The following is a 22,750-nucleotide window of genomic DNA, read 5'->3' as shown; positions in this document are numbered from 1 at the left end:
ACAAGGCTACTACAGTGTGATGTCAGTACCTAGGTGCTAACATTACACGGTAGGAGGGGTTTCACCACAATATCAGCCATACAGAGCCCTCTGATAAACCGTTTGAGAAAAGGTAAAGATTTCTTGTGGGAAAAAGGGGATCAGCTACCGATCAGGTTGAAGTTCCATCCTCGGTTACAGTTCCTCTTTAAGCTTCATGCAAACAGTACATTTTTGTCATCTGAATTGAACTATTGTGATCTCACTGGGTTATATTCTTCTATTTTGTTGCATATCCTGATGTACCGTATGTCTTTGCCAGTCAAGTAATCTACCATGTTGGAATTATTTGACAGACTGCCCTATATCCCCTCTACATATGGTGATATATGTTACTCGGCAGTGAGGACAAGCAAGTCATGATTATTATGGGTGATATTAGTCTATGTATGTGGTTTTAGAATGTTCAATGAGATATCTATAATTCTGAGCTGATACAATTGTTTTCTGATATTTTTGCAGGCTATCAGATGAAAATGTTTTCAGCACAGAAGAAAATGTAATTGCATTTGGTTAGTGCCACACTTGTGCCTATTTGTGCTGCTAAAGTTATTCCTCTCCAGATGATGACATCACCCAGCCCCCTTACAAAAGCTTACGGACATAAAACTGGTATGATTTGTTAGTGCTGCATTTTTGCCCATTTGTGTTGCAACAATCATCATTTTATATTTTATATTTTTTTTTGAGATAATACAGTTTATTCAAAGGTCAAAAGTTCACACAGCCCATGCGCTATTGTTGTGGCTGGGTAAACTTTAATTTCCCCAAAACTATAAAAGATAGAACAATTATTTTTGCTCCACAAACACGGCACTAACCAACAGTACCAGATTATGTCTGTGCGGGGTTGTAGGGGAGCTGGGTGATATCATCTTAAGGAAAAAATTACTTGCTATTATCTTCAAAACTAAAGCAGCACAAATCTTAATTTTTGCAGCACAAACGGGCACTAATGTAGCACTAACCAAACACAATGCAGTTTTATTTGTGCTGGTTGTAGTAGGGACCAGCTTCATGGAGTTGGGAAGGCTAGGCATAAAGTTGTATCACTAACAAGATACCTCAAGTGTCTTAGTGATACACTATGGTAAATTTTAATAATGGAACTGATGTGACTGCAAGAAATGCAGTCACAGCAGTTCCACTACCTTCTAGGTAGTGCAGATTGGCTAACTGGCTAATTAGAATTGTTTTATATTGTGGATGGAGGTGAGCCTTCAGACGTAAGCAAACATCTATTTGGCCAGCCTCATTGTGAATTTTATTGGCCAGTGTATTTATTACAGTGTATTTAATGCCTTTATTACAAGTATTAGGGCTTACCAATTAGGAATTGTTTTTTTTACATTGTGGAGACCTCTCTGCAGCATAATAGTGCAGTGCAGATAGGCATGGGCCGCAACACTCACTGTGTTTCTGCATTCTATATGAAGATGGGGCTGATCATGGACACCCAAAGATGGATTAAGATTTAATGGGGCCATAGGCAAGGTAGTAGATTTGGGACTCCCTTGTGTGTGCTGAAGTGGAGAGAGGTCAGATGAGGTGGCTGGTGGGCTCCTTAACACCCACTAGGCCCCGAGCACCTGCCTACTCTACAGGTTTTGCTACGTTATCATTGCTCTCAATATATGTTTCAACAGTCTATGCTTGTTATCATGCATAATATAGTGCTTTTGTGCTATTCATTGCAAGAAAAGAAATACTCCTTCAGTGAGGAGTCGGACTCCCACAGATAGAGGAAGCTAGGAATGACTGGCTCTTGACATTTTTACAGGTGTGGAAAAGTTGGTATGACGGCTGTTGTAGAACCTTCTGATTTACAGTCAGCGGAAAGCTGAGAACACCTGTTCATACATTGCATGCTGAAGGAGCTATGTTTACTTTTACCTTCACAATAAATCTACCGAATGCTATAAGTTATGGATTGCTGAAGCAGGTCAAAATCAGCAGAAAAACAGGATTGTCTATAGAAACATTCTTTGCCAGGGAATGGGATTATTCTGTAGAGTTGAAAGATCATTTGGAATGTTTATCTCTTCTTGAAATATACTAGAGCCAAAGTCTGACTTGGCATTCCAGGCATGAGTCTAGGGGCACCAGTGGGAGAAGAGGCTGCTGTCGTGGGGTACTTGAGCCCACACTTCCCCTCTTGGAGTCATGCTGATGCCAATGCCTCCGGAGCATAGAAAGCTGAATGGGCAAGTTGGATTGGACTATAATGCAGCCTACCTATATGGGTCTCCATGCTGAAGGGAGGTGACATCAGCACCACTCCAGGATGGTGAGTGTAGGCATGTTGGGCAGGGGAAAGGTTGGCAGCCTGGCCGGTCATGAAATGGAGGAAGCCAGCACACTAAGGGCCTGTTTACACTCACTATGAATACGCAGAATTTCGAGCATCCAGTGAAATGCTGCCTATTCAAACACCAACTTACTGACCAGATCGCATGCTGGTGCAATTCTGTATGACATGCAGCTGTTTTCTCATAGCACGCATCCGAATCCCTATAGTTGTGCATGGTACGGCTATATCAATTCAGGTGTAGCTCCGAAGCAGCATGGGTGCCGCGTTCGATTCTAAATCCAGTGGAAATAAGCCTTTATATTGTAATTCTGAAGGTAAACCTATTTTGGTGGCAAGGCCTGTGGATTCAGCAGAGGGCAGAGATTAGGGCACCAGAACCCGGAATAGAGTGTATACAGGGTACACCAACTACTAACCACCAGCATCAAATATTGCTCCTTGCTACATGTCTCTGGTCTTTTCTGTAAGAAAGTTCCTGTTTAGTGCAGACAACAAGAAGTGGTGGTTTTCTGATGTTTGATAGATTTAGTCTAACAATAGATTTTGCTTATACTGCTGCCTGCTAGAGAAATACAGGTAGTCCCCGGTTAAAGAACGAGATGGGGACTGTAGGTTCGTTCTTAACCTAAATCTGTTCTTAAGTTAGAACATTGTGCCATCTCTGTCCCATTCCCTGTGCCCCCCTGTGCCTCCAGTGTCCCCCGCTGTGTCACATCTGCCCTCTGTACCTGCGTATACAAGTTTAAAAGTCATTTTTTCTTTGAATTTTTTTTAAATAAATTTTCTCAAAAATTACAAGCCCAATTTGAAGAATTTTTTTTTAACTTGCTTCCATGTAAACACAGAATCCATGCCGTTTGTATCAGCGGGTCGTTTGTAAGTCGGGGACTACCTGTATAGTAATGTGGTGCTGCTATGAGTTGTATGCAGTAGTTAACCATTAGAACCAGTGTATTCATCTTCAGACTTTACAATGTTGCACATTTCTGTTTCTGATTACAATTTACAGATTATTGCTGTTTCTGAATACAGTACAAGGTTTGCTGAGGCTCATGGTTTCCAGTTCAAACGTGAGTATCGTGAACGTTCAGCCCTTCCTGAAACAGCAGCAGACCATTAACATGGTACAGCTAAAGTTCTGATTTTTGCTTTACTGTTGTGTTTTCTTTCCTGTGTTCTGTAATGCCAAAATAAACTACTTGTAGGGGGAAAAATGTCATCTGCTAGTTGCGGTCATACTTACGTTACCAAGATGTATACAGATTTCATAGTCTGCCAGCAAATGTTTATTTTAGGCAATGTGTGACTATTACAAAATACACAAAGCTTACAGGCAGGAAACACACTACTGAACAGGATTGTATTACTCAGCCTTACCTATGCAGTTGTCGCCTTGAACTTCATATCCCACAGGACATATACATCTGAATGAACCTTCCAGATTCTGACAGGTACCAGGAGAACATGAGCCAGGGTAGGCAATGCACTCATTGATATCTTCAAAGAAGGAGAGAAGTCATTGTTAGCATTGCATGCACCATCTTTTATCACCTATATGCTAGTTAAATCTTACACAACAGTTGTTTAGTATAAAGAATGTTTAGTTGCAATGCTTGCTAGATATGCAGGGAAGAGGTGGATATGTTCTTGTCGGATATGTTCTGGGGGCCTATGCTATAGCCTTGGTCCGCTCATGAGGTGGGGTGAGGCAGGTTGCTGCTCACATTGCGGAAGGGGGAGGCGTCCGCCTGGCTGTGGGTGGGTGGGGGGGGCAAGCTGGAGAGGGTAGCAGCCAAGAAGGGGGCAGCAGGCACAGTGGTGGGGAGGGGGGTCGGACCCCCCCTCCCTCACCTGAGTTCCCACAGTACAAGTGATGCATACCACCTCTCATCACTTCCTGCAATGCCGCCCGCAGTACAAGTGATGTGTACCACCTCTCATCACTTTCTGCAATGCCGCCCACTGTACAAGTGAGGTGTACCACCTCTCATCACTTCCTGCAATGCCGCCCACAGTACAAGTGATGTGTACCACTTCTCATCACTTCCCGCAATGCCGCCCACAGTACAAGTGAGGTGTACCACCTCTCATCACTTCCTGCAATGCCGCCCACAGTACAAGTGATGTGTACCACCTCTCATCACTTCCTGCAATGCCGCCCACAGTACAAGTGAGGTGTACCACCTCTCATCACTTCCTGCAATGCCGCCCACAGTACAAGTGATGTGTACCACCTCTCATCACTTCCTGCAATGCCGCCCACAGTACAAGTGATGCATACCACCTCTCTTCACTTCCTGCAATGCCGCCCGCAGTACAAGTGATGTGTACCACCTCTCATCACTTCCTGCAATGCCGCCCACAGTACAAGTGAGGTGTACCACCTCTCATCACTTCCTGCAATGCCGCCCACAGTACAAGTGATGTGTACCACCTCTCATCACTTCCTGCAATGCCGCCCACAGTACAAGTGATGCATACCACCTCTCCTCACTTCCTGCAATACCGCCCACAGTACAAGTGATGTGTACCACCTCTTATCACTTCCTGCAATGTCGCCCACAGTACAAGTGATGTGTACCACCTCTCATCACTTCCTGCAATGTCGCCCACAGTACAAGTGAGGTGTACCACCTCTCATCACTTCCTGCAATGCCGCCCACAGTACAAGTGATGTGTACCACCTCTCATCACTTCCCGCAATGCCGCCCACAGTACAAGTGAGGTGTACCACCTCTCATCACTTCCCGCAATGCCGCCCACAGTACAAGTGATGTGTACCACCTCTCATCACTTCCTGCAATGCCGCCCACAGTACAAGTGATGCATACCACCTCTCCTCACTTCCTGCAATACCGCCCACAGTACAAGTGATGTGTACCACCTCTCATCACTTCCTGCAATGCCGCCCACAGTACAAGTGATGTGTACCACCTCTCATCACTTCCTGCAATGCCGCCCACAGTACAAGTGATGCATACCACCTCTCCTCACTTCCTGCAATACCGCCCACAGTACAAGTGATGCATACCACCTCTTATCACTTCCTGCAATGCCGCCCACAGTACAAGTGATGTGTACCACCTCTCATCACTTCCCGCAATGCCGCCCACAGTACAAGTGATGTGTACCACCTCTCATCACTTCCTGCAATGCCGCCCACAGTACAAGTGATGTGTACCACCTCTCATCACTTCCCGCAATGCCGCCCACAGTACAAGTGATGTGTACCACCTCTCATCACTTCCCGCAATGCCGCCCACAGTACAAGTGATGTGTACCACCTCTCATCACTTCCTGCAATGCCGCCTACAGTACAAGTGATGTGTACCACCTCTCATCACTTCCTGCAATGCCGCCCACAGTACAAGTGATGTGTACCACCTCTCATCACTTCCCGCAATGCCGCCCACAGTACAAGTGATGTGTACCACCTCTCATCACTTCCCGCAATGCCGCCCACAGTACAAGTGATGTGTACCACCTCTCATCACTTCCTGCAATGCCCCCCAAGGTAAATTGATCTTATTCTTTTTTTTTTTGTTTGAACGTGTCCATTAAAGCCCAATACTAGGAGAAATATGATAGTACTTTTGGATAGTGTGTGATAGGGTTGGAACTTCTTCTTGCCTTTTATTGGTTTCCTGTATCTACATCTGTGAACATTTGCAGACAGGAAGTGAAGAAATATTTTCATAAATGACAGAGACGGTAACAGATAAAAGCTTTTTAATCTAGTGTAGAAGAGTTAAACCCCCCGATCAATCTTTATTTCCATCCTTCATCTCCTGTAACTAGGACTACAGGTGTTTGTGTTGATGCCATAAAGCTTGATGATTGTCCCAAGGACAAGAAATCAAAACAGCTCAATGTAGCTAAATGCAGCACAACACAAATGGGCAAACTGAGCTTCGTGCCTACTGCCTACTAGGCTGCTATTCATAGCTGTAGTTTTTGTCACAGAGGGTTTAAAATTAGGTATCATTGGATAGTGGTTATTAGTTGTGGTAGGTTATCATTTGTGGGGGGAGGGAGTTATTAGTTGTCTGGGGGGGGGGGAGTTATTAGTTGTCCACCTGGGGTTATTAGGTGTCTGGGGGGTTATTAGTTGCTCATTGGGGGAGGGTTCCGTGTAAGAGTAGGGAGAGGTTAGGTCATAGTGAAATATTGGCAAATATCACCAATATTTCACTATATCAATTAAATAGTAGACTATTGGTACATTTACCAATATTTAAATTCTCAATGTTTACACCGCTCCCCCAAATTACAGCTTTCAAATGTACGCCAGGAAATTAAATAAAAACTCTTCAATGGGGACACAGGAATAAAAAACTGCAATATATTCTAACTTCCTTTAATAGTATTTAAAACTGAAAAAAGCTCCAATAATTAAGCTTTAATACATGATTTGACTCCTTACTATGCTGTTATATATTGCAAAAAAGTAAGGATGTAGGTTCATTAAACATTATTTTTCCAAAGCTCCCTAGACAGAAGAGCAAAACAAAATTGTAATAAGGTATACACAAAGATGAGAGCTTTCACAGTATAGGTATATAGTATATTTAGTGATCGATCTACAGTATGTTGTACCATTTTGAAGATCTCAGATTACTCAGATTGAATCATGTCCTGGAAATGCTGTAATTGTAAAGTCAGGTTTAATACTTTACTATGGCAACAATTGCAGCCAGATTTAATAAGCTTCTTAGAGACCTTTTAAGGAGGACTGTTCTATAATGTTATACTGTGTTCTTCTCCAGTCAGTCACTAAGCTGTGTTAGTAAGGCCAGGATCAGACACTGGTGCTTGCAATAAAAACGCTGGCCTACATTTCAAATTTTGTGGATGATGGGAATTCTTGTGAATTCCTAAATGTTCATATTTCATTGATGTAGTGCGATGTGGGTGTCAAAAACACCCTCTAGTGAAAAGATACAGGAGACAAAAGTGGGAGCCCAATGGTGTAGTATGTCAAAAACAATGGAACGTAATAAAGGTAAGACACTACTCACAAAGGTGGGTTGCAGAGGGGCAACCGACCGCAGGAAGCAGGTGGAGACAACAAACCCGACTCCACTCGGGGTGGTCCCTAGGGACCTGGATGCGGTCGCTCTCCTTGGTAAAATAAAGGGGACAGCTCCCTTTGCCGAATCTGTCATTTAGTTTGGCACTGTTATTGGCCTGAGGAAGCAGGCTCTGACCCGCGAAACGCGTTGCCTGTGCTACTAATAAAAACCTTTGTAAAATACAAAGATTTTTTCGTCACTGAGGTAAGGTACCTCAAATTTATTTTCCGTTTTTAAACTGCTTTTAGATGCTTTTATTACACCAGGGCGCCTCTTATACCCTTATTGTATATTTCATTGATGTTTACCATCAAATGTGAATGGCAATGTGACACTGATGCTAGAAATCAAGGCTGGAAACAACTTACTTACCAATACAGTTCTTCCCATCTAAGGTGAGCTCATAACCTTCGTTACACAAACAGATGAAGGAGCCAATTTCATTGAAGCAACGCCCATTTCTACATACTTGGCCAGTAAAAGAGCTGCACTCATCAATATCTAGAAGGAGAAAGACAGAGTATTTACCTTTGTGGCATGTTTATCAGTGGAGTAGCTAAGGAGCTATGGGCTCCATTGTGAGTTTTAGAATAATCCTCAAGCACCATATACATAACAATTAATATGGATATAGAACACTGTATTAGAATCATAATGGTGGCCAGTTTATGCTTTTCTAAACAGAATGCTCATTAAACACTAATCTATGTATATTCCATATATGCTTATACTTGGGTTACTTCCTTGAAGCTCTCCGATATCATCACAGTCACCTGCCCTATTCACTGACAAAAGTGTTGCAAAGCTCCCCCCTCTTCCTCCCACAGTAATATAAAAAAATTGCATGCACATTCTAGTGATACCAATTCCGTACAGATCATTACAATCTGCTACTAGTCTTCAACACAAGTGATTTGGTTGCTCCTCCCATCCCCTTTCCCATGCAGAGCAATGCAGCAGAGAAGCATACATATACACATAGTACCTGTCTGGATTGAGTAGTCACTGACCTGACTCTAATCTGTCTCTCTCACTAATCTCACTAACATGCTAAGGATGGAGTGGAGAGAAACAGGTCATTAGGGGGAGGAAGTGGGGGTGGAGTTGTAATGGGCAAATTGCCACTACCACTGCCTGACTTCCAATACTTCTGTGTAGCATCACTGTGCATATGGAGGGAGAGCAGCCAAGGAAATTGTGAGGGAGATTGAGGCGGGTGCAAAGGAGGATGTGGGGAGCCAGTGCTGCTGGATTACTCCTACCATGCTTCTATGCTGCATTTATCTGCATAAGGGGGCACAGCAGTCGCTGCACTTAATACAGGAGAACGTGTGAACAAGTCTGGAATGGGGACATGATCGTGGTACTAGTTAGGAAGGCATCATTGGAAACTAGTGATGGCACTAGGTATGGTCTCATAATTGCAGATGTAATGCTGGCACTAATTGAATAGTTGAAGAATAAAGATGTTACCAATGTCACAGTTTTACTCCCTAGGTTTATACGTGGATCAATCACTTTTATTTCTTTTCTCAGGTACAAATGGGTCTCAGCTTATATTTGTATTGGTTTATATTCAAGCGTACGCAATACACACAAATAAAAATCCAGCCGTCTACAAAATCATTACTCTGAGCAGGATTATTCATATGAAGGCAGGAAGCGTGGTAGTGTGTAGGTCACAATGTATTTACTTATGAAATAGAATCCAACATGTGCACTTTAATATGGCTAAATAAGCACTCCAGTGACCAATGTTATGCCGACTGAGTAGTTCTGTGGTTCAAACAGCTTGTAAGTGAATTTTCCATATATTTATTTTTCTTTTTACCAAGCATTCATGTTGCAACAGCAAAGAAAAACTGAGAGGGAAAAAAATAAATAAAAGCTGATGATTTAATTATATTGTACAAAGGTTCTTGTATAATGACGCATCATGTTCTGACTGATGTGATGAGTGTTAATTGTACGAAATACTTAAGTATGCACTAACATTCCATATGTGTACTTAGGACATGTTATATCCAAGGGTGAGCAATGCACCCCTATAATGTTATATAGTACTTCCCCTTTTATGTTCCCCCAGCATGTAGAATTCAAACTATTTCTCAACAAGGACATTTTTATTAACGCTACTTAAAGGCAAATTAACCTTGTAAAGAACTTACCCATACAATCATTATTATGAGTGATCTCGAAACCAGGATAGCAGAGACAGTTATATGATCCCACTGTGTTTTTACAAGTTCCATTTCCACATGGCTGGCGCTCGCATTCATCAATATCTGCCAAAGAGATACACATGAAACAGAAGGGAATATTCTTCCTGCTGTGGTTAAAATCAATTTTGTGACAGTTGTACGTTTTTATCCAAACATTGGTTGGCTAAAGTGAAATAATTTGCTGTCCAAAAATAACTTACAAAAATTCCCAAGTGCTTCTGCAAAATACACAACACATAAACTGGACATTGAAGACAAAGTCTGGGATGAGGGTAAATCTTGTGTATTGCTATTATGTCTTATAGATACCATGGTGTGGACATCACTATTTTATATTGTTTCTGTTCAAGCCTTATGTATGGGACATAAAGCACAAGAAGCACAAGAAAACTTCTATGAGACGACATTATGCATTCCACAATGTTATTCTGTTGCTTGATTACAGTGGGGTTTATTTCCCCAAGAAACACATTGCCCACACCCAAATAATCCAGCATTTGGAGGACAGTTAAGTTTGTTTATTTAACCACCTGCTGGCCTGCTTTCTCTGGCCCTTTGAGAACCAGATACTTTTTCTAAAAAACAAGGAGTGATCACTGTGATTGCTCATGGGGTCAGAAGCCAATGAAATTGGCTCCTGACCGAGATATGGAGCTCTGCTGTCAGCATGTCCGTGTGAACGTGGAAGTTGAAATTTACGCCATGGCAGGGATAAGCAGACATAAACGGCTTAGATTTCAACTATGCCGGTCCAGAAGTGGTTAGGAGGACTATATCACCCAAAAAATTCTATCACTTCATAAAGTACAAAGACCACTCAAAGAATTCCTGTCTTCAAAGAATTTTACAGTTGAATGTAGTTATTATAGAAATATGCTAAGGCTGATTTATCTGGAAGACAGTTAGCTAACTTGGATTGGATTTCTCCATGCAATCAGAACAGCCTGTGTAATTCCACATAAATACAGACAAAACCTATTATCTCCATGCAGAAACTGAAGTTCTAATGGGGCTGAATTTCCAATTAAACTCCAAATGAATAGTTCTATCTGGGATACCTTCCTTACTTTGGGCCTGTTCACAATGCTGGAGGTCTAAATGGATGTTATACGTACCCATACACATAGTCCGATCAGGAGAAGCCTTGAAGCCATTGTTACATATGCAGCGATAACTGCCCAATGTGTCCTCACACACACCGTGACTGCAAACATTGGGAATTTCCAGGCATTCATTGCGATCTGTGGGATGGATGAGATACATATAAAACACATGTTGTTGGACAATGAATAGGAGAGTCTGGTACAGCCCAAAGGCTGAAATTTGCTAATGGAAACACACTTTTCCTGTGCATAGAAATGCATTAAACATTGGCTTTATTCCTTTCCTCTTATAAAGTCTATGTCATGCGCTGTATACAGAGATCTGTTATGACAGTACTTCAGAAAGAGACCTTTGTTTCAAATAGGAAAAAAAAGATGTAAACAGATGTTTTTAGGTTACTAAGTTGAGTGTAAGTAAACAAAACACAAGTTTATGATCTTCCTGCTATTTATTGTGGGGAAGACTGCGCAACTCCCAGAATATAGCATCCACCATATACATTTAAAGTGAAACTCCAAAAAATGCAATTTCATAAATCAGTACTTTAACCACTTCAGCCTTTAGTGTTTTTTCCCCTTATGCCTCCAAGCAATTTTCACCTCCCATTCATTCACCAATAACTTTATCACTAATTATCACAATGAAATAATCTATATCTTGTTTTTTCCGCCACCAATCAGGCTTTCTTTGTGTGGTACATTTTTCTAAGAAATATTTTACTCTAAATGCATTTTAACGGGAATATTAAGAAAAAAATGGAAAAAATTAAGGATTTGTAAGTTTTCAGCCGTTATAGATTTAAAATAATACATGCTACCATAATTAAAACCCACATAATTTATTTGCCCATTTTCCCAGTTATTACACCATTTAAATTATGCCCCTATCACATTGTATGGCGCCAATATTTTATTTGGAAATAAAGGTGCATTTTTTCAGTTTTGCGTCCATCACTATTTACAACCTTATAATTTAAAAAATATTAGTAATTTACCTCTTGACATGCATATTAAAAAAACTTCAGACCCTTAGGTACTCACTACTAGACCCACTGCAATCTGGATTTTGGCCTGCCCACTCAACCGAAACGGCTCTCACCAAAGTGGTCAATGACCTTGCCTTAGCTAAAGCTGAAGGTAAATACACCATTCTCCTCCTCCTTGACCTTTCAGCAGCTTTTGATACAGTAGATCATCCCCTACTCCTCCAGTCCCTCCAATCCATGGGCATTCACGATCTCACCCTGACCTGGCTTTCATCCTACCTCTCCAACCGCTCCTTCACGACCTCCTTCAATGAGTCCTCGTCCACCCCCAACCACCTCTCAGTGGGAGTCCCCCAAGGCTCGGTCCTTGGCCCCCTACTGTTCTCCCTATACACATCCTCCATTGGCAAGGTTATCTCCTCCATGGGTTTTAACTATCATCTGTATGCAGATGACACCCAAATCTATCTCCACACCCCTGACATATCCACCACTACCATGGACAAGGTCTCCTCCTGCCTATCTGCCATCTCCTTCTGGATGTCCGCTAGGTTCCTAAAACTAAATCTAGACAAAGCGGGATTTATGATCTTCCCACCCCGGTCATCCCTGGACCTCCCAGATGTGCAGGTCACTGTTAACCACACTACTATTCACCCTACCTCTCAAGCCCGCTGTCTGGGTGTCACCCTAGACTCCGCACTCTCCTTCACTCCCCACATCCAAAACCTCACAAAGTCCTGCAACTTCCACCTTCGTAACATCTGTAAGATTCGCCCTTTCCTGACCCCTGCCACCACCAAACTCCTCATCCATGCCCTCATAATTTCCCGCCTCGACTACTGCAATGCCCTTCTGTCTGGACTCCCTAAGACCCGAATAGCCCCACTGCAGTCCATCATGAATGCGGCTGCCAGAATTATCCACTCCTCCCATCGCTCCACCAGGGCGGCTCCCCTCCGTGAATCCCTCCACTGGCTTCCTATCCAGTCCAGAATCAGATTCAAGATATTGTGTCTGACCTACAAATCCATCCACAAAACCTGTCCAACCTACATTTCTGATCTTACTCAGAGATACACACCAAGCCGCTCACTCCGCTCCTCCAATGAACTTCGCCTGACCGTCCCCCGCATCACCCAGTCCCATGCACGCCTCCAAGACTTCTCAAGAGCCGCTCCGACACTATGGAACTCCCTACCTCCACCCATTAGGGCAGCCCCCTCCTTCAACACCTTCAAGAAGGCCCTCAAAACTCACCTTTTCACTCTTGCCTACCACCCCTCACAATTGCTCTAAACCCACAGCCGAACTCTGGTCCCCTACCTCTCGTGTCCCTACCTCTCCCTCTAGATTGTAAGCCTTTGGGCAGGGTCCTCACTCCTTTTGTGTCCTACCTGATCATGCACCTCTATTACTGTGCACCAATGCTATGCATTTGAGTGAACCTAACTTGCCTAACTCCATGCTCCCATCCAGTGACCGACTAAGCATTACCTTGTACTCATACTGTGCTGTGTGATCTGGTTTTCTTGTATTCCTGTATTGTCCTTTTGCTGTATGTCACCCCTAAATATTGTCTGTAACCTAAATTAATGTCCAGCGCTGCGTAATATGTTGGCGCTTTATAAATACAACAAATAAATAAATAAATAAATAGGTAACTATTTATGTTTTTTTTTGTAATTTTTTTCTAATTAAAAATTTTATTTAAATATTTTTGGGTGTGTGGGAGGTAAACAGTTAATTTTAAATGTAAAAATGTCTATTCAGTTTAACCTCCCTGGCGGTATGCAGTTTCTGAGGCTGCGTCCACGGGAGGGATTTTTTGAATTAAAGTTGTTGTAGCCTTTGTAGCTAGCATTAGGCTAGCTACCATTGTTCTCCAAGTCCCCCGCACCCTTCTGATCCCCCCGATCGCCACCGATTACGTTACCTAGCCGCGATCCCTTGAGAGCCGCAGCCTCCCCAATAAGCTTCAGCTTCAGTAGTTTTACTATTTATACAGTCATTTTTTTTGGCTTCCTGTAAACGTACTTACAGGAAGTGAAAAGAGGATGTGTAACAGAACAATTGCGGCTTCTCCATAGAAGCCAGTGATCGTTCTAGGGACTTAGATCAATGAATGGGAACTGCTTTCCCATTCATTGATCTCCAGGCTAACGGGCGGCCTGCACACCCCGGCGGCTCCGTTTTCCCATAGACATAGCTCCTATGTCCAGCATGCATATTTGAACGTAGGAGCTACGTCCTGAAGGCTAAAGTGGTTAATGTTATCAAACATTATATTTCTACTCTATTTTGCCTCCAGCTCCAGTAATCTTTAAAGTTCATACTACCCAGTAATGTCTATATCCATGCGCGAGTAATGATCTGCATGGAGCACAAACAAAAAAAATTCCAACTCTTCCTATACATGTGAATCAGTCAGCAAACTTTAACCTAAATAACATAAAGCCAATAACATTATAACCCTACCAAGAAGTGAGCAACCATTAAAGATAACTCCAACATATGTGATAGTTTGAGAAGTTACAGAGAAACCTAGGGTAACTTCTAAACGACTGAAGGCCTGTCTCACATTGAATGCTTATGAGTCCACCATCAGGAAGACATTAAACAGCAATGGTGTGTATGGAAGGGTAGCAAGGAGAAAGCCACTCCCAAAAATACTGCTGACTGTCTACAGTTTGCTAAAGATCATGTGGACAAATCAAAAAGACACTGGAAGAATGTTCTGCATATGGGGTAAGCCAAAATAAAAGCTTAAAGAGAGTCTGAAGCCAAAATAAATTCTTCTTTTTACAGGCTATTTATCTTAAGCAATATGAGTAGAGCTGAAACACAGCATTCCCGCGGCAGAACGAGGGTTTTATACCCCCAAAATCCCAGGGCAGAAATCGGGGAGTGCTTCCTGTAAGAGGCACTGTAACTCTGCCTCTACTGGAGTCAATCTCTGCCGATTGCAAGTATTGACAAGTATTACATTTGGAGAAAGAAAAAACACTGTATTCCAGCATAAGAACCATATGCCATCTGTGAAACATGGTGATGGAAGTGTGTTCTGAGTTGGGCCTGTTTTTGCTGCATTTGGGCCTGACAGCTTGCCATCATAAAGGAACAATGAATTCTTAGCTATACAACAGAATTTTAAATGAAAATGTCAACATATTTGTCTGAGAACGTAAGATGTTCTACCAAAGAATGGTTAAAGTAGAAGAATAAAGTGAATGTTCTGAAATAACAATGTCCTGATCTTAATTCAATTGTAATGTTGTAGAATGACCAAAAGCAACAGGTTTAAATGAGGAAGCCCAAAACAAGCAAATGTCTAACACTGTTCTGTGTGGAGGAATATGCATACTTTCCCAATGTGCAGGACTGATCAACAAACATTTAGTGGCAGTTATTGCTGTACAAGGATGAAGTGGGGGAATCAAAATACTGAGCGCACAATTAAATCACATTTGCCACACACAGATACTGTATCCATTTTTTTTAAATAAATTAATTACCAAATATAAGAATTTTTGTTTACCATAATTTGCTTTACTAGGTTTTCTTCATCTATCTTTAGAACTTGAAAATAAGATTATTTTTTAAATTGTTATGCCTCATTCCTATCAAAATGTAGAAAATGTAAAGGGTTTACAAACTTTCAAGCAGAACTGTATATGGTCTAAGAATGTAGGAGTCACATAGAAGACTCAAAATGTACAGAAACCAGTCACAGCAAAAAGCAATTCAAATGTTTCAAATATAAACAAAAAAACTCTGCTGAGATGTCACATTTTTTTAGAAATCTGCAAGTTAGTGAGAAAAAGATGTTTGTCTATCCATATGAGCATAAAAGATATGGAATATATGGTGGCAATCACACAGCAGCTGTCTCATATTATCTCGGTAAGACCTATCAGTTGCAGCATATGGAATGTAGGAGATCTGCCTTTTACTGTGATCTAGACTCTCATGATGGATGCAAATTCCAGAATTTACATGTAATTCACAAGATGGAAGTCACATGGCAGACAACTAATGGAAAAAATACAACAATAGCCGACATCTTTCAGCTTCACGTAGCTCCCACTACCGCAGTCATTTCGGGGGAGCTTTTTTCCTGCTCAGCTGGGGATAATATGAATGGGACTCACCCACAATGATGACTCTGTGGCTATCTGTTACATCATGATGGCACTCATATATGGGTGAAGCTAATCTATACTTACTTATATATGCTTTATTAGTAATCGTTTCCATGACAGTACAAAATAATATGTTGGCTGATTCTACATGAAGAATATACAATATCCTCAACTGTGCATTTGTCTGCTGAGATGTCTGATTGTGACCAGGGGTGTACTTAGAAATTCCCAGGTCTTGCATCAAAAATTCGGACGCGCCGTGACCCAACCCCAAGCTAGACATTATTATAATGCTGCCCTTGTGCCCCAACCCAACTAAAATTAGACATCCTTTTATTTCTCCTTGATACTTTTTTATTTCAGTGCAGGGTACATAACCCTAAGCTGGCCTAAAGTACAGGAAATGCAAATTATACTTCCCAAATGAACACAGACTGCAATAAAAACATTTTAACAAACTGAGAAAGTGAGCAAGTTGTGGAGGCATAGTGATAAACAATCACAATGCCTCAAATTGCGTCTGCATTTGGACAATCCCAGATAGGGATGGCCCTGCTTAGGAGAACTCATGGAGAAGCAGGTGATCAGTTTGATCAGCTGATAGATTTGTAAGGTTCTAATTTGCTGGTCCTGATCATGTGTTAAACCAGGAAGCCATCACAGCAAATCAGGACCTTACAAATCTATCAGCTGATCAAACTGATCAAATGCTTCTCCTAGTCAGGGCCATCGCTAATCCCAGATTCAAACTGTGCAGGCATAAGGTTGAATACTTCAGGTTCACAGGCCCCAACCTCCAAGGTTAAGCAAATATGGAGCGTTCTGGGGGGCAAAGGAGGACGAAATCCCTCCCTGCTTAACGGGACTGACAGTCGTAGGTATGTGATTTTATACAACATTTTTGCTGGATGTATCCTGAGAAGTTCCAGACAAATGTTCACAGTCTGCAAGATCTACAAGCATATCAAACATTGCATAGAAATACATATTTGCCATTCCCATACTGCAGCACATTATGGATGGGGCCATCAGTATGGTGTTCAGCAGTGCTGGTGGTGTGTACTATACAATAATATACAATACAATAACATTTCTATAGCGCTTTTCTCCCATAGGACTCAAAGCGCTTAGGCTCTCTCAGATTCAGTAATTAGTAGGATGAAGTATTCACACAACAAAAGTTATATTTCTGCAAATGCCAAACTGAACAGGTGGGTTTTCAGTCTGCATTTAAACACGTCCAGGGATGGAGCTGTCCTGATCTGTTGAGGTAAGGAGTTCCAAAACATAGGGGCAGCATGACAGAAGGCTCTGGGACCAAACGTTTCCAGGTGGACTCTGGGTATGACTAGATTATTAGAACCTTTTGATCTGAGAACGCGGGTATTGCTACGTAGCTGCAACATATCTTTCATGTATCCAGGGCCTAGATTATTCAGGGATTTAAATGTCAGTAGGCCGATCTTGAATAGGACCCTCTATTCTATAGGTAGCCAGTGAAGGGAGTGCAGGACTGGCGTTATGTGGCAGTGACGGGGTTGGTTGGTTAGCAGTCTGGCAGCAGTATTTTGTATCAGCTGTAGACGGTACAAGGCCTTTTTTTGGAAGACCAGTGTAAAGAGCATTGCAGTAGTCCATTAGGGATGTGATGAAGGCGTGGACTAAGGTTGGCAGATCTTCTGGGGGGATGAGGTGCTTGATTTTTGCAATGTTCTTCAGGTGAAAATAGGATGATTTCACCACAGCAGAGATTTGAGTTCTGAAGTTTAAATCCCAATCAATTAGAACTCCCAGGCTACGCACATGATCAGAGCTGCGTAGATCCGTGCCTCCTATTCCCAGTGGTGAAGACTGCAAGTTAAGTTGTTTTGTTATCATGCTCTGTCCTCCAATCAGAAGGACTTCAGTTTTGTCTGCATTTAGTTTTGGCCAGTTGTCATTCAACCATTTCTGTAGTTCACGTAAGCAGGCGTTTATAGTTAGAGTTGGGTCTGTCACACCAGGCTTGAAGGAAAGATATAGTTGGGTGTCGTCTGCATAGCAGTGGTATGTCAGGCCATGTTTTTGGATTAGTTTTCCCAGTGGTAACATGTAAATAGTGAAAAGCAGGGGAGAGAGGATTGAGCCCTGGGGCACCCCATACTTAAGTGATACAGGGGTGGACAGGAAGGGCCCCATAAACACTTTGTGGGTTCTGCCACTCAAGAAGGATTGGAACCACTGAAGAACTATGCCATCAATGCCGCAGTATTCCTGTAGCCTGTTTATCAAGATGTCATGGTCAACTGTATCAAAGGCTGCAGAAAGGTCTAGCAGTATGAGGATCGAGCACTCTCCTCTGTCTCTTGCCATGAGCAGGTGGTTGCATATTTGGATGAGGGCAGTTTCAGTGCTGTGGTGTTTCCTGAAGCCAGACTGGAATGGGTCATAACTGTTGTTTTGTAGGATTTTGGCTTCTAGCTGGAGGTAGACAGCTTTTTCAATTAGCTTGCCCAGAAAGGGGAGGTTAGAGACAGGTCTGTAGCTGGTCATTGCATCTGGGTCCAGGGAGGGTTTTTTGAGGAGAGGCCTGATGATTGCTTCCTTCAGTAAAGCAGGAAATATCCCTGATTTTAAGGAACAGTTAATAATTTTTAGGAATACCGGTACGAACAGGTCGGAGCAGTTCAACATTAACTGTGTTGGGCCAGGATCCAGGTCACAGGTAATTAGGCGGACGTGAAGGAGGATGCTTGATGTGACTTCTTAATCAATTTCTTTGAAGTTTGACCAAGGTGTTACATTGTCTCTGCTAATGGTCTTCGGCGCTATATTAGGCTCAGATGCTCTAAGTAGTGTTGGGCGAACAGTGTTCGCCACTGTTCGGGTTCTGCAGAACATCACCCTGTTCGGGTGATGTTCGGGTTCGGCCGAACACCTGATGGTGTTCGGCCAAACTGTTCGGCCATATGGCCGAACTAAGAGCGCATGGCCGAACGTTACCCGAACGTTCGGCTAGCGCTGTGATTGGCCGAACGGGTCACGTGTAGTGTTGGGCGAACATCTAGATGTTCGGGTTCGGGCCGAACATGGCCGAACTCCGAACATAATGGAAGTCAATGGGGACCCGAACCTTCGTGCTTTGTAAAGCCTCCTTACATGCTACATACCCCAAATTTACAGGGTATGTGCACCTTGGGAGTGGGTACAAGAGGAAAAAAAAAATTTAGCAAAAAGAGCTTATAGTTTTTGAGAAAATCGATTTTAAAGTTTCAAAGGGAAAACTGTCTTTTAAATGCGGGAAATGTCTGTTTTCTTTGCACAGGTAACATGCTTTTTGTCGGCATGCAGTCATAAATGTAATACATATAAGAGGTTCCAGGAAAAGGGACCGGTAACGCTAACCCAGCAGCAGCACACGTGATGGAACAAGAGGAGAGTGGCGCAGGAGGAGAAGGCCACGCTTTGAGACACAGCAATCCAGGCCTTGCATGAGGACAAGAAGCGTGCGGATAGCAATTTGCATTTTGTCGCCATGCAGTCATAAATGTAATACAGATGAGAGGTTCAATAAACAGGGACCGGAAACGCTAACCCATCACAGATGTTCATTGTTCATGTTACTTGGTTGGGGTCCGGGAGTGTTGCGTAGTCGTTTCCAATCCAGGATTGATTCATTTTAATTTGAGTCAGACGGTCTGCATTTTCTGTGGAGAGGCGGATACGCCGCCGATCTGTGACGATGCCTCCGGCAGCACTGAAACAGCGTTCCGACATAACGCTGGCTGCCGGGCAAGCCAGCACCTCTATTGCGTACATTGCCAGTTTGTGCCAGGTGTCTAGCTTCGATACCCAATAGTTGAAGGGTGCAGATGGATTGTTCAACACAGCTACGCCATCTGACATGTAGTCCTTGACCATCTTCTCCAGGCGATCGGTGTTGGAGGTGGATCTGCACGCTTGCTGTTCTGTGTGCTGCTGCATGGGTGTCAGAAAATTTTCCCACTCCAAGGACACTGCCGATACCATTCCCTTTTGGGCACTAGCTGCGGCTTGTGTTGTTTGCTGCCCTCCTGGTCGTCCTGGGTTTGCGGAAGTCAGTCTGTCGGCGTACAACTGGCTAGAGGAGGGGGAGGATGTCAATCTCCTCTCTAAAGTCTCCACAAGGGCCTGCTGGTATTCTTCCATTTTGACCTGTCTGGCTCTTTCTTCAAGCAGTTTTGGAACATTGTGTTTGTACCGTGGATCCAGAAGGGTATAAACCCAGTAATTGGTGTTGTCCAGAATGCGCACAATGCGTGGGTCTTGTTCAATGCAGTCCTAGGCCGAAGAGGTCATAGCCTAGGGTCACAAAACCTGTTTATTGGGCAATTTCAATGGTGGCGAGTCTGACGTACATAAATCGCAGCAATGGCCGTTAGCAAAGTCTGAATCTCACGAAATGTCTCATGCAGGTAGAAGACATATTGTTAGACTTGGGCTCCAAAGATGGGTTCCCTACATCTCTGCAAACCAGAGTTACAGGGCTCCAAATTTGGTAAAATCCCCCATAGGCTTTCATTGGGCCTCCTATTTACAGTTCCAAAATCTCACATCTTTTCAAAGGGCAATTACTCAGCAGTGGCAAATTTTCTAGCATTGTAGGGACCCTTAGGGGGAACATGACTGGTGAGTTTCAGGCCCCTAGGCCGAAGAGGTCATAGCCTAGGGTCACAAAAACCTGTTTATTGGGGCTATTTCAATGGTAGCGATGGTGACGTACATAAATCGCAGCAATGGCCGTTAGCAAAGTCTGAATCTCACGAAATGTCTCATGCAGGTAGAAGACATATTGTTAGACTTGGATTCCAAAGATGGGGTCCCTACATCTCTGCAAACCAGAGTTACAGGGGTCCAAAATTGGTAAAATCCCCCATAGGATTTCATTGGCTCCCTATTTCACTTTCCAAAATCTCACATCTTTTCAAAGGGCAATGGCTCAGCAGTACCAAATTTTCTAGCATTGTAGGGACCCTTAGGGGGAACATGACTGGTGAGTTTCGGGCCCCTAGGCCGAAGAGGTCATAGCCTAGGGTCACAAAAACCTGTTTATTGGGGCTATTTCAATGGTAGTGATGGTGACGTACATAAATCGCAGCAATGGCCGTTAGCAAAGTCTGAATCTCACGAAATGTCTCATGCAGGTAGAAGACATATTGTTAGACTTGGATTCCAAAGATGGGGTCCCTACATCTCTGCAAACCAGAGTTACAGGGGTCCAAAATTGGTAAAATCCCCCATAGGATTTCATTGGCTCCCTATTTCACTTTCCAAAATCTCACATCTTTTCAAAGGGCAATGGCTCAGCAGTACCAAATTTTCTAGTATTGTAGGGACCCTTAGGGGGAACATGACTGGTGAGTTTCGGGCCCCTAGGCCGAAGAGGTCATAGCCTAGGGTCACAAAAACCTGTTTATTGGGGCTATTTCAATGGTAGTGATGGTGACGTACATAAATCGCAGCAATGGCCGTTAGCAAAGTCTGAATCTCACGAAATGTCTCATGCAGGTAGAAGACATATTGTTAGACTTGGATTCCAAAGATGGGGTCCCTACATCTCTGCAAACCAGAGTTACAGGGGTCCAAAATTGGTAAAATCCCCCATAGGATTTCATTGGCTCCCTATTTCACTTTCCAAAATCTCACATCTTTTCAAAGGGCAATGGCTCAGCAGTACCAAATTTTCTAGCATTGTAGGGACCCTTAGGGGGAACATGACTGGTGAGTTTCGGGCCCCTAGGCCGAAGAGGTCATAGCCTAGGGTCACAAAAACCTGTTTATTTGGGCTATTTCAATGGTAGTGATGGTGGCGTACATAAATCTCAGCCATGGCCGTTAGCAACGTCTGAATCTCACGAAATGTCTCATGCAGGTAGAAGACATATTGTTAGACTTAGATTCCAAAGATGGGGTCCCTACATCTCTGCAAACCAGAGTTACAGGGGTCCAAAATTGGTAAAATCCCCCATAGGCTTTCATTGGGCCTCCTATTTACCGTTCCAAAATCTCACACCATTTCAAAGGGCAATGGCTCAGCAGTGGCAAAACTCACCAGTCATGATCCCCCTAAGGGTCCCTACAATGCTAGAAAATTTGGTACTGCTGAGCCATTGCCCTTTGAAAAGATGTGAGATTTTGGAAAGTGAAATAGGGAGCCAATGAAATCCTATGGGGGATTTTACCAATTTTGGACCCCTGTAACTCTGGTTTGCAGAGATGTAGGGACCCCATCTTTGGAATCCAAGTCTAACAATATGTCTTCTACCTGCATGAGACATTTCGTGAGATTCAGACTTTGCTAACGGCCATTGCTGCGATTTATGTACGTCACCATCACTACCATTGAAATAGCCCCAATAAACAGGTTTTTGTGACCCTAGGCTATGACCTCTTCGGCCTAGGGGCCCGAAACTCACCAGTCATGTTCCCCCTAAGGGTCCCTACAATGCTAGAAAATTTGGTACTGCTGAGCCATTGCCCTTTGAAAAGATGTGAGATTTTGGAAAGTGAAATAGGGAGCCAATGAAATCCTATGGGGGATTTTACCAATTTTGGACCCCTGTAACTCTGGTTTGCAGAGATGTAGGGACCCCATCTTTGGAATCCAAGTCTAACAATATGTCTTCTACCTGCATGAGACATTTCGTGAGATTCAGACTTTGCTAACGGCCATTGCTGCGATTTATGTACGTCACCATCACTACCATTGAAATAGCCCCAATAAACAGGTTTTTGTGACCCTAGGCTATGACCTCTTCGGCCTAGGGGCCCGAAACTCACCAGTCATGTTCCCCCTAAGGGTCCCTACAATACTAGAAAATTTGGTACTGCTGAGCCATTGCCCTTTGAAAAGATGT

General features: G+C 43.0%; 1 protein-coding gene across 1 annotated transcript in view; it reads right to left on the bottom strand.

Moving 5' to 3' along the window:
- FBN2 (fibrillin 2) overlaps positions 1–22,750 on the bottom strand; it is a 341,314-nt gene that overhangs the window by 69,487 nt on the left and 249,077 nt on the right. Inside the window, exons 45-48 of the mRNA XM_068246690.1 lie at positions 10,760–10,885; positions 9,591–9,707; positions 7,795–7,923; positions 3,728–3,847 (exon numbers count right to left, since the gene is read on the bottom strand). Coding sequence (XP_068102791.1) covers positions 3,728–3,847; positions 7,795–7,923; positions 9,591–9,707; positions 10,760–10,885 — 492 coding nt within the window. The remainder of the gene's footprint in view (positions 1–3,727; positions 3,848–7,794; positions 7,924–9,590; positions 9,708–10,759; positions 10,886–22,750) is intronic.

The sequence above is a fragment of the Hyperolius riggenbachi genome, chromosome 1, assembly GCF_040937935.1.
Source record: "Hyperolius riggenbachi isolate aHypRig1 chromosome 1, aHypRig1.pri, whole genome shotgun sequence".
Lineage (NCBI taxonomy): Eukaryota > Metazoa > Chordata > Amphibia > Anura > Hyperoliidae > Hyperolius > Hyperolius riggenbachi.
The sequence above is the reverse complement of the archived record's forward strand: the minus strand, read 5'-3'. Positions and strand labels throughout refer to the sequence as shown.